A 13,517-nucleotide genomic window follows, 5' to 3' on the forward strand; every position below is an offset into this window, starting at 1 on the left:
GTACCTTGCTTTTTTCATGAGAATTTAGAGAGTGGAGTAGGTGTGAAGACGGCAGTGAATCGAGGCGCTATACTTCTAGACCTGAGACACACACTCAGAAGCTACACTGATGGGGACTAGTCTGGAGACTGCGGGGACGCCCGAGCCCCCCCAAGGATGTCCATAGGGCCCTCTCATCCGGTCGCCAACCGGCACTATGGCGCATCTTGGGATTTTTCGCTAGTTGGCGGGGCAGCCTTTCACATGTGGCTAGCACGCTACTTGGGCCCCCTACTGACTAGCGGTCGGCCAGCGGTGCACCGTGCCTCGGATCCCGCTACCCTCCATGACTAGTCTCCAGGTGCAACAGCGTAAGTGTGCATCAAATCGTCCAGGTTGTATAGGCGCAACTGATTCGACCCGTCTTCACCAAGGCTACATCAGCTTCATCATGTCGGAACACGGACGCTTGGCGACACGTCTTCAGCTGATGGGTGGTCATTATAGCCGCGACGATTGTCTCCCACCATGTCACCTGATTAGCACCACCCAGGGGCCACGTGTAGGGAATCCATACTCCTACGGACGAAGGTGACTCGGCCCCCAAAAAAGTTTATATCACAATATAAATAATATGTATGTGTATCATTATCATAGTTATTATTGCACTACCCATTTATGTATTTTGGTATTTATTCCTCTATTGTACCAAAGGTTGTCTGGAAGAAATCGCTCTAAGCGATAAGACCGCCAATTGTACTTAGTGTAAGTTATATTTAAGTGTTTGTATTTCTTGTTTTGTTATCTTGAAGTGCAATAAAGTGTTTATAAATAAATAAATAAATAAATTTCATCCATCTCTACGTAATAAACTAAGAAGTCTCAGAAACCGTAAAAATTAATTTAAAATTTAAATATTTTTAGTTAAGTCTATTTCCGTCATGTATTTAAGAACTCTTTCCTTCCTTAATTATATTTTTCTTTATAACCTCATTCCTTTGTTGATGTGGGTACTTATCCATATTTAAATATTCGTTTATAAGATAAATATCTCTTCTGGAGAATTATTATAATAAATGTCACAATCTCAAGTAGTTTTCTTTAATTAAAAGACATAACAGAATTTTCTATTTCATATATTATTAAATTTCAGGTGGTTTATTTTTGAATATTTAAGAATCACGGTCAACTTTAATGAGATTTACTAAACATCATTAAAAATCAAGTTGCTTCTTGACTGACGAATCATTAAGGGCAAAGGCAATTATTCAATACTTTAACTAAGTTGACCTTATACGGAAATTTGATTATGCTATATTAAGGTATTAGAATGGGAAAAAAATCAAATGATTCTTTGAATATTTAACATTGACCTACATTGGGAAGGTTAGATTTGTTTATAATCTGTCGGTTTTAATTTATGTTGTTGTTGAATACAAAACTTACTTGGTAGGTACTTTTGTTTACTAGTAAGTACATATTTTATTCTGGTTTGATATGAATATGTTTTTCTCTCTTGGAAATATTACTACCACTAATATGAAGACCTCGGAAATTCACAAATACAAGTCACATGTAAAATGCATTCATTGCAAACTTAGTTATAGAATATAGATTTAACCATTGTTCTTTCATAATATGTGCAATCTGTAGCAGTCACACAGTAATCTACTACATTGTTGTCTATTTGTAATTAGATCTGAAGATCTAAACCGGCTTATAATCAAATATTGAATAGATCAGTGTTTACGAGCTGATAGGACTATTAAACATAATTACCTCAAACATTTGACACAAATTATTTAAATTGGACATTATTGTTACGGAAGGCTTCCCTAGATTTCAACATAGAAAACAGATTATTTTCCAATATTATGAATCCATAAGCTTTCAATTTATATTATACTAGCAATGCCCTGCGGTTTCACCCGCATAGATAGCGATATCGTTACAGTGAAAAGTCTACTAAATAGGTCGGACTATAGGTTTAATTTTTAATCACATGAAAATCACCTTTACCCCGTCCCGTGGGGCCGTGGGTTATGTCGGATTCCTACCGACCAAAACCCCACTGTGTTCCGTCAAGACGCATATTGGTAGAATTCCTCCGTGACCCCCGCACTACGGCCTGCTCGAACAGTATACCTACTATTTTCTGTAGATTGACACTTTTAAAAATTCGTTATATCTTTTGAATGGAATATCCAATTCTTTTCATTTAAAAAGTATTTTGCTGGTATTGAAACAGTCTATAATAAAACATCATTTAATGGGATAAGGATTAATATATGTGTATGGATAACATGGTTTGATTACTGTCGGCACTTTTATTTACTTTGAAAACGTAAAAAAGTTGTTGTAGTAACATAACTACTGAAGATGGACATAATATGGTATCGCGGACTTTCTTGTAGATATTGATCCATTCTATAATACCGTAGAACATTTTTTTGTTCTATCTTCAATAGATTCCGCAGCGCACGCGATGACAGAAGTTTTATTGAGGATTTTTTTACACCTTGGGTTACATTATTGCATTTTTGGTAAGGATCTCTAATTTTTTTGTAAATGCAATATAGCCTATGTTGCTCAGTAAAGATGCAGCTTTCTAATGGTGAAAGAATTTTTGAAATCGGTCCAGTAGTTTTTGCGTGAAAACCATACATACATACATACATACTTACAAACTTTTCCTCTTTATAATATTAGTATAGACTAGCTGCTCCGCGCGGTTTCAACCTCGTGGCTCCACTCCTGTTAGTCGTAGCGTGATGATAATATATAACCCCCTATAACCTTTCTCGATAAATGGGCTATCTAACACCGAAAGAATTTTTCAAATCGGACCAGTAGTTCTCGAGATTAGCGCGTTCAAACAAACAAACAAACAAACTCTTCAGCTTTATAATATTAGTATAGATTAATGGAATTATTACAGCTTCATTTCCTTTGAGTTCCATTTCAATACCCCTCTTTCATTTAAAAAAATATATAAAATACTATATTATTTAAAAAACTTACAATCAAGTCCTTCTCAGCATCACCAAGCTCTCTTCCCAACTTAAGATCGGCTGCTATTTTCATAGATTCCTGCACCGTGAGTCGTGGCTGCAGTAAGTCATCTTGCATGATGTAGCTGCTCAGCTTCTTGAATACTCGCATCTCACGGGCTTGGCCGTTCACTGAGATCCTTCCGTTTACACCGTTTGATCTATACACGTGTAAAAGTATTAGTATAATTATTAATTCAAATAAAAACATGATTATGTTTTAACAAAAAATAAAACCGCATTCATATCGTAAGACCTGGACAAATTTTAAATGAGACTAACAACCTAACGGCTAACTTTCAAGTAAAAAAGTGAATCAACAAAATTGGTTCATTTAATTCTCTCGAATATTCTGAGTTCTGAGAATAATAAATAAACATATCTTTTAATACAGTAATTTGATGCATTTTTAAAATCCATCTACAAATATTAAGACTTCACCTCAGTGAAACATGCAGTGCGCCCGCAAGCTGTAATTCAAAAGCTCTTTGATAAAATGTAAGTAATATGATCAAATATGCACATACGTGTATCCAGCCAGGATGTTCAGTAGGGTGGACTTGCCGGCCCCGGACGGGCCGAGAATGCAAGTCAACTCGCCAGACCGAAATTCACCTGAAACGTTGTGAAGAATCCGCCGCTCCCCTGCAAACAGTATGGATATTAAAATGAATGTTTAGGCTTGTAAAATGGTATACCTATTGAATTGGATTGAAGTTGGAGTTTGAAGTACTAGTTTTGAGATGGTCATAAAATTGAACACGATATTTATATTGTAAAGCGTGATGCTTTTTAAAATTAGGGTTTCATTAGATGCCCATGTTATAATTAGACTCATAATAAATTCATGCGTGGAATGACTATTCTAGTAAATAATTAAATTAGAAGGAATAATTAGCATATAATACTAATAATAGCTTTAATCAATGCAAAAGTAATTAATCGACACTTATTTATAAACACCTTATATTTTGTTCTCGATAAATATTTCCAAACGACTCCCTTATTCAATATATATCATGAAAATGAAATATAAGGTTACCATGTAAACATCAATTTATTATAAAATGTAAACTTTCGCAATATTTATATTAGTTGTAGTGAAATAACTCGGTACACCACAAGAAAATTGTTTGCGTATCTGATACGGAAGAGCGAGCTTCGGAAATATTCAATGACTGCTAATGCAATGCAAACTATAATATTTGCTTACGATTGGCAAATATTTATGAGGTGGAGTGTTAACATAGAGCAATGCGTTAAATACGATAAAAGCATATGTGAGTACAACGCCGCCTTTTCAGAAGCCGGTTGTTAAAGATGTTTTCATGGTTTTATTATTATATTTTCTAGACGTAATAGGAAGGTACGTCTGTTATAGAAATATTTTTTTTTCTCGTTACTACTGTAAATAGTCTACATAATAATATAATTTAATGTTAACTATCGTCTGGACTCTGAAGCTCTTTGACACGATTATGTATTTCGATTTTCGAATCATCTACATTCTTGAAATAAAAGTCAGCATAGCTAAGTTTTCATTAAAGAGATAGAACTTAATGCGAACATTAAATTGAAAATGGTCATAAATTTATTTGACGCCTTAAATTGACAACATTTCATTTTTTATAAGGCCATGATAGAAAAAAACCGTTTCTTTATTTTGCTCTTGCGATTACAGAAAAAAATTATTTCATTTTTTAATCGCATATTTTAAGAGAAATTAAATAAAAACGATAAATGTGATGATGACGTCATACATACGGAGGAATAAAAATGCGCCTTAGCCTAATTTAAAAAAAGTTAAAAAAAAAAAACTATCACTGACATTTACAGGGTATGGCATGTGTCAAATTTCATATTAATGTCATTTTTGTGAATTATTCATGTAAACAAACTTTTAAATCGTGTTATTGTGTTTTGGTTTTCTAATTTAATCTCATTATCGTGATGTTTGTTTGATTGGAGTTGGACCAATTCATTTATATTATACAAATAGTGCCTATAGTGTTCATAATTTTCTTGAAATAAAAGACTTTGTTTACTTACTAAAAGTTGTATTTATTTAACACTTTCCAACGTTTTTGGGATAGTATATTTGTTTCCCAGAAATTTTCAGCACCCCTTAACAAATCCTGCATAAAGTCATCATCATCAGTACTTGTGAATAAGTTTCTTTTGTTTAAAATTTGGATCAGCAAATAACAAATAACAATATTCACAAAGCTTGACGAATCAAAGTGACAAATATGCCAAAATGTCAACTGTCAAGATTTTTTTTTAATTTAAACTAGGTATGTGGCAAAGGAAAAAATGTATTCCTCCGTATGTATGACGTCATTTGGCGCTTACGACATTTTAGAATGAGATGATTTTAAAACTCAAAAAGATGAATGAAAACTTCCATATTTAGAAAAAGCAAAAAATACGTGTATCATAATTTTTGATCTAGTTTTCATTAAAATAAAAAAATAAGTAGCTTAAAATTTTGAAATGTTGTCAATTATAGCATTATGTGTAAAGAAAATAAATCACAAAGGATTAACCAATAAAACAATAAGTATTATCGCTGTTATTTGCAGTTATTCGTTAGATTTGTTGGATATATCTACTAATTAAAAGATTTAAGCTCTCGATATTCTTGCGTAAGTTAATAAGCAGTTATAAAATAACAATTTGTTACGTTATTACTTTGTGTCATTAAATTTGACGTTTCGTTACGCTAGTGGTCGTAATGACCTATTATTATTGTACATTTTTCCGGCTTTGGGAGGATGTGACATTTTTCATGTATTTTATAAAACTGCGATGTCTGTGAGGTACCTAGGATTTTTATTAGATTTGTGCTAAAATAAAAGGTATTCTTTTCATTTATTCCTATCGATGGTGAGAAAGAAGGAATCTTTTATTTTGTGATTAATCAATGGATGATCAAATAATTTATTTAAAATGGCTTCGAATAACGGATAAGCTAAGCTGATAAATAACAGTAATAAATATTATTAATTGTGTATTAAAACTAAAATTATGGAAAAATAAGAGCAATGAGGTTTATAGTAAAAACTTCGACGGATTTGCGTAGTTTAATTTCAAGAAATCACATCAATTATATTTTATAATGCACGAATAATTAATTTTTTGCATAAAAATTCGGAACACCACCACCAGAGTTTCTTGTTTGAGAAATATCTCAAACAAGAAACTCTGGTATTATCGCGGATATTATGATTCTTACTAATTTAATTCGTAATGACTTGCATTTCTTTAATGATAATTACGAACTTTAACCTTTTCCCGGAGAAAAGATCAGCTTAAATTATTTTAATCGCTAATGTAAGTACAGTGGTTAATGGCGAACTAATAATAATTACTGTAGTAAACAATTATTTCGACATGAAAATTCGATGTCGTAAGCGTAATCCTGTCCGACTACATTTCTTGTGAAGTGAGCGCAAGATTATAAGCGGAAGCGGTAGTGGTAGGTACCTACTTATTTTAAATATTAAGGAAGTTAAGGCGGGTGTCCACTTGGTGGAGCTGACAATTAAGTTTTTTTACTAAACTTAAGATTATTTATTTCATTTAACTTACTTATAAGTTATAACTAATAAAAATTAATATACCTACAAAGTGCCCACGATACAGGCTTGCCTAGTGTGGGTACTATTGGTAAACCTTTATTATAAACCTAGATAAAGCCAAATGTATGTAAAACGTGCAACATAAATACAATTGTATGTAACTGTTTAAAACATATGGTTTTTAAATAAATATATTTTTCATTTTCATTTTCATTTTCAAATATACCATCAAATACAAGTATGCAATTTGTGTAAGAAAATTAAAGAACGCTATTTTATTAACAATTTTTAGTATATTAGGTATTTCAGTCGACTTTGATATTATTTTCCCACGAATTATAATATAAGCATACCTAATATAAGAATTTAAAAAAATAACTGTAATCAATTTGATTGTGCAATATATGTTTCCATCTTCGTTAATGGGCAAATGAATTTAATTGATATGTTAGGTATTAATTTTCCGTGGTCTTGCAAAATCACTCAAAGAACCAACCCCACATTATTCTGAAAAATAATTCATAAAATTGGGAATATGAGTTTTGTGTGAGTATATTCTAATCATCTTTATTACTCTACTTTAATTTTTCCTATCTTACTGTTCTAATAATTGACTGAATACCGAATTGAAAAATATTATAAATATATCATTTCTTCGGTTCTTCCATATTAAGCTTGCATTGCTTACTTGTATCGTCAGAGTTGTTTGTTTTACATTGCGTATCGAATTTCGATATCTCCAATATCCTGTTTTATTGAATGTTAGTAAACTGGTTTTAAATATTAATTCACTTATAATTTCGTCACCCAAAACTGGTTCCACACAAATGCAGTCGAATTTAATACGTAAGTCGAATTCTAGAGCACTCTTATTAATTTTAATTATTATTTTTAGTTGGGACAGTACATAGTAATATGTAAATCCGAATACATAATATTAGCGTCATAATAGACTGTTAAATTAGTAAGACTACCTTTAAAATAATTTTATATTTATGAGTGTATCTAATCCAACTAAATGAGAAATATTGTTAGACTTTGTGACAATACAGTAATGATTCTAATGAGGTCGAGGACTGTAGCAACCAACATGCGTTCTAAGGTTTTGAAATGATACGCAAAACATTGCATTTATAAAACATTAAAAGCCTTTTTTCTGCACTTGCCTCCTGTGGTACATAAAGACTTTGTCATCTCTTCTTTTGACATGAGATGTCGAGCAATATTTCTGGCTTTGTAAGGGACGATAGAGAAATATATATAAACCACATCAACGATTAAAACGCGACAAACAGATAGAGAAAATTTTGTCGTGGAGCGCATTCTAGGCCGGCTGGTTAGTGCCAACCCTTAAAAGCTTGTTGAAGACGTCAAGATTTGTGTAATAATTATGCATGGTACAGTGGGCAAACTTGCTTGTGATCGCTCCTTAGTTCACCATCGATGCGCCCATAAGCATATATAGATCCAGAGTATCTGGAGCTGTGTTGCCGACAGTAACCGAAATTGTAATAAAACTAGTTTGTAAATTTTTATATGGACTACTGTGAACATGTCCTTATATATAACTATGTATATGATCATACCTTATAATACGAAGAAAATCAATCTGACTACATGTATGATACACAATATATCAATTTCCCCTGAAATCAATCTATAGCAAATAAAAATTGTTCGAAGAAATGAAACGCTCCTGGAAATTATATTTGAAAAACATTAAACATTGAGAACTATCATATTTAGCAATTATCAACTTCAAGGAACAATAAAGCATATTACGATATTCCTTACCCCCATATTTACAAAGTTCGTTCAAACCTAGCAATAACCTGAAATAATAATTAATATATTAAATTTAATGTTGAACTAAAGGTGTCAGTTGCACATTTGATGTTTGAATATAATTCCTCTGTAACATGGATAAAATATTTCATAATATGTAATTTACAAATTGAAGTATTAAACTGACAGGTTTTTACTATAAATCCTTTGAATTTGTAGAATATTAATACGCTTATTTGTAAAGAATATATTATTACTTCGATCGCTCATAGTATTTGATCTAAGATATATTATAAGCGCTTTGCCTGCGGCTTTGCTTGCGTCATAGTTGAGTAATGTCCCATTGCCGCACGGTAGAATTGATCGTGTCTCCATCACCAGGCAACCATGATGGAAATCATGTTTAACTGTCGCAGTTCAACGCATTATAATAGTCAAATTACACTGTCATTTGTCGTATGAAGACTAATTGCCTTTATGGTCTGTTGCGTTTGATAATTTATAAGCATTATTTTGTTTTTATCTGAAGTAATAATCTAATTTATGAAATACGCTAGGCACGTTTTGGAATTATATATTGTTTATTCCTATTTTGATACAGCACCATTTTCCGTAGAATTGCTCGTTGTAAATGTAAATGGAATGAGATGAACGTGTTTTGTTCTACATTATCTGTTTTTAACAATGGCAAAACCAATGACCAAAAAAGTTGTCATAAGTACATTAATTGAATCTGTGTGCTATTTTGAAACTGTAAAATTCATCTATTGTTGCTTTGTATAAGTTGAATTTTTTACATAATATAGGAGTTACCTACTTCTTCATATTTTATATATAGTTCTTTTTTATATTTGTAGGTGTAAGATATGTATTAGTTATGTACTAAAATGCTAAGAAGTTAGAAGTACTTTCCTCATTATTCAGTTTAACACCAATACAATAAATAACCAATTCACAACTACCGTTACTCTGTTTACATTCCCATTCATTTCTGGCACTAATGCCGGAATTCAAAAGGCTCACACCGAATTCACATGGCCCGATATATTCAAACCCTTTGCGAGTCGGTAGCCACTAAAATATTCGGCGGAGCAGAATGACACAGCTATTTAAAATGTGTCCCTAAATGAAGGAAAGTAACAAGGGTTCCGACATACGTTACTCGAGATTGAATATCGCTGGAACCGGAGTGAAGACGCGAAAGGGTTTTATTGATTGCTTGCATCAAATCGTCGTGGAAATGGGATTGATCTTGTTGCGTACATGTACTACTGCCTGCTCGATATCGAAGTTTAAATGTACGGCGCGATTTATTGCTCTATAATTTACCAACAAACAACACCTTATATTATAATATATACCTTATATAACCTTCTACGAGAACTATGCAGCAGTTTTCCAGTTTATCGCGAACAGACAGACGCGATAGGGAATGAAAATAGAAGAATATATTTTTTATTTAAATGAATATTTATATTAAACTGTACTTTGTTATTCTATACAATTACTTTTGAATTATTAACTATTACGAAAATTTAAGCGAAAGCCTGGTCAATGCACTGTCACTGCCGATCAATGTCGATTGTCGAGTTGATAATAAATTATGATTTAATTCCGGTCTAAAGGATAAAATTACAAATGTATTTTAACACAAAACGAATACAAAAAACAAAACTATCCGCATATTTTAAGACAAATATGAAAATATTTACATCAGTAACTTTCTTCGCTTAAAAGTTGATGAAACTATCTCAAGTCAACTAGGAAACTATAATCGTTAATCATCCAATGACAAAGTATTAAGTTTTGAGTACCTACGTAGGTATAAAATTGCAGTATATTATCGAAAAGAGGTCACGTGTACATATACATACATAAAAACAATATTGATTTATGGTTAAAATTAATTGGAGTTTATTCGATAAAGTTTTCATTCGCAATCTAATAACACGAAAACTTGGTGAAGACCGATTCATATCATACGAGTTATTTGTTAATCAATTAAAATTCAATTAAGATGCTCATAATAGATAATAAAAATAAAATAATAAAATAGGTATAACGTTTCTTTAATGTCCCAATATTTATGAACATGATTTTAACTGCCTATAGACACGACAATGGTTTCGTGTATAATGTAAAGAAGTTGCTCCCTTGTGTTGTATTTACTTGACTAAAATGCGAACAGAACAGACACATGAAAATAATTGAATACGTTGAGGGCAAATAGTTGATGAGATGAAAGATTTAAGTAGAAAAACTACAACTGAAAAATAAGAATGATATGAATATGAATGATATTTCAGATTACTGACCGCGTAATAACTTTGTAATGTAAACTCGGCGGGAGTTGGAACGATTTGTCAGGCCGGCGTGGAGACGCAGTTGAGGCTTATTCATAATTTATATTAATTGAAGCGAAACTTGAAACGAAACTTTTCAGTTAGGAGACAGTCGTTTAAAAGAACAATTTATGCCAACTGTGCGCGGTTGGAGGCAGTAAATATCGGGCGTCTACTGTATCTAAATTTAGGATCGTTTTAGGAAATAAAACCAGTGGTGCGAAATATTTTATAATTTAAATAAAGTATTGAATATTTACTTGGAAATAGGGGATAAGATGAGAAGGATGTTATTTATATCTTTGTTCTTGAACGAATGTCTTTGTAAATTTTTCTGTTATGAAAATAATTATTTTGTACCCTTACCTACTTTAGGATTGCATTTTAGATTTGTAGTTAAATACAAATTATTGTGTTGGCGGGAATTTAAAAATCTTTTTAATAAAACGAATTTCCCTATAACCATATTGTCTCTATGCAGTATAAATTGTTAAGCTAAATTGTGGTTAGCCTCACCCACATTTCAATTTTAAACCTGTCATGGCCAGTCACTGAAGATGACATGGCTTTTAAGATGGAACAGTATCATAACAAACGGCTTAGCAATTTTCCATTATTAGGTATTTACGTGTGTAGAACAATTATTTTTTAAGCATGCTATTTGTATAATAAAATATGACTAATATTTTTTTATAATTTAATTCATCAGTTTTATCGGCTTAATGGCATGGGTATATTTTCTTTTAACTTGTTGCAACTTCATCATAATTTAACTGGAATAAATTTAAATTAAAAATACTTAAAACAATAAATTTTAATTTTATTTTTTACAAGTTTATTCATTTTTGTATTACTTATGTGTGTTAAAATGGTAAATTCTGTTATACGCAGATCTATAAAAATATTGTAACTACCATAAAGAGGAACATTTCCAACGATCGCTGTGATATTCGGGACTGTAGATGGGAGAGGGTAGTAAACGGATAGGATGGGTTGCGTACCAATTTATGGGTTGACATCCTTATAAAGTCAGCCTTAGTCTTAATTTTATTTTTGTCGATGAAAATTTGTTCAAGAAATATTTCTTTATTTGTTTCTCTATATGAAATAGCATGATTATTGATTACACTATATCAAAACTTGAGCGGAGAAATAGGAATCGAATCCAGAGCTGTAACGCAAAGCGTTCATCATCAATTAGAAAAAAGTTAAGTTTGTTACAGGATTATTTTCATCGGAACTGTTTTACTTTTAGAATGAATTCTTTATTTCTGAATTAACCAGCATGTACGAATCTTTTATATTAAATATTCAAAGAAAATTTCACAACATAGAAATAATAAAAATGTCTACATTGTTATAAACCTCACCATTGTCAAAATATATAAAATTCCAAAAAGGTAACCGATATATACGAAAAGATAAGCAAATATGGCTCCAAATATGCCGAAAGGCCTAATTATCTGACTACGATCTAGCTGCTCTTGGGACAGATACGAGATATCTCCCGCGGCCAATGTGTACGCAGTCTTATTAACACAAAAGTCAAATCGGCACGTTCCTACTTTTCTCCGAAACTATGCTCTGCCTGGTACTTAGGTGTTTTGAAACTAGTCCAGCTCTCGACGTACTTTTGTACGGTACATTCTACACTCCAGTAAATAAGGCACTAACTGGTTTGAAACAAAGCAGCAACGTAGCATTGTGCATAGTGACTGGAAATGCTCTTTTCGGAAACTATACAAGGATATTGGTTGCGAATTTTGACTCGTGTATTCTTCCTTATTTTGGCTATTCAACCCGAGGGACTCTTGTGAAGAACGTAGTAAAGTCAAAGCATTACAGTATTTGTATCATCGTACTATATTTACATTACATTATTATTTATTAACATCTGTAAGATAATCGTTTAATTTTATTTGAATACTGCTCAGTGTCAGAGGCGGCTCGTGACAAAATTAGTTTAAGCACTAACCGGCTGGTTAGTGCTTAAAAGCTTGTTGAAGACGTATAGATTTGTGCAATAATTATGCATGGTACAGTGGGCAAACTAGCTTGTGATCGCTCCTAAGTTCACCATCGATGCGCCCATAAGCATATATTATATAGAACCAGTCAGTGAAGTCAAACCATTATTTTTCTACGAAATGTCATTACGTACAAATTGATATTCAAGGATTTGCAAATAGCAACATCTCAATTTTCCCATTATTTTCTTGGCAAAATCCACATTCGAATTATTAACTTAATTGTAAGACGCTTTATCGATTTCTAGCTCATTCCTTACAAATGTTCGACGCGGCGCTCATTCAACATTCCGACTTTTGTAATCTAAATAATATTGTTGTCGATTGAAGGAAAGAATCACAAAGGAGATCAATCGCTGTGAACAAAATCAAGGGAATTACATTGTTTTTTTCGAAACTTCGTGAGTAAGACGCTTGCGATATTACAAATATCGAGAGGAAATTGGCGTTTCGCGGACTTCGCCTAACAAATTACTGTGATTTCCAGTCTCTGGCGTTTTGCACTTTCTTTCAGCATTTGGTCGAAAGAAGTTTTTGTTATGTATTGCTACATTTGTAAGGAGTTATTGGATTTTCCTAGAAGTTATAAAACTACTTACTGATGGTTTCGGGATTTTCTAAACATTTTATTTCATAAGATTTATGATTTATATCATTCATCAATAAAGTACGCATTATGTCCCATTTGGGGACACAAGTTTTCTCACCAATATTTGAAAAGAAATATTATAGATTTCCTTAAGCATTGTTGAT

The 13,517-nt window shown here is 32.1% G+C and overlaps 1 protein-coding gene across 1 annotated transcript in view; it reads right to left on the minus strand.

Annotated features, from left to right (window-relative positions):
• LOC149909121 (ATP-binding cassette subfamily G member 4-like) overlaps nt 1–13,517 on the minus strand; it is a 51,786-nt gene that overhangs the window by 19,559 nt on the left and 18,710 nt on the right. Inside the window, exons 2-3 of the mRNA XM_090101369.1 lie at nt 3,557–3,674; nt 3,001–3,190 (exon numbers count right to left, since the gene is read on the minus strand). Coding sequence (XP_089957495.1) covers nt 3,001–3,190; nt 3,557–3,674 — 308 coding nt within the window. The remainder of the gene's footprint in view (nt 1–3,000; nt 3,191–3,556; nt 3,675–13,517) is intronic.

Source organism: Colias eurytheme, chromosome 4 (genome assembly GCF_061535395.1).
Source record: "Colias eurytheme isolate Ceu_HAF_F1 chromosome 4, ilColEury1 Martin Lab GWU primary, whole genome shotgun sequence".
NCBI classification, from domain to species: domain Eukaryota; kingdom Metazoa; phylum Arthropoda; class Insecta; order Lepidoptera; family Pieridae; genus Colias; species Colias eurytheme.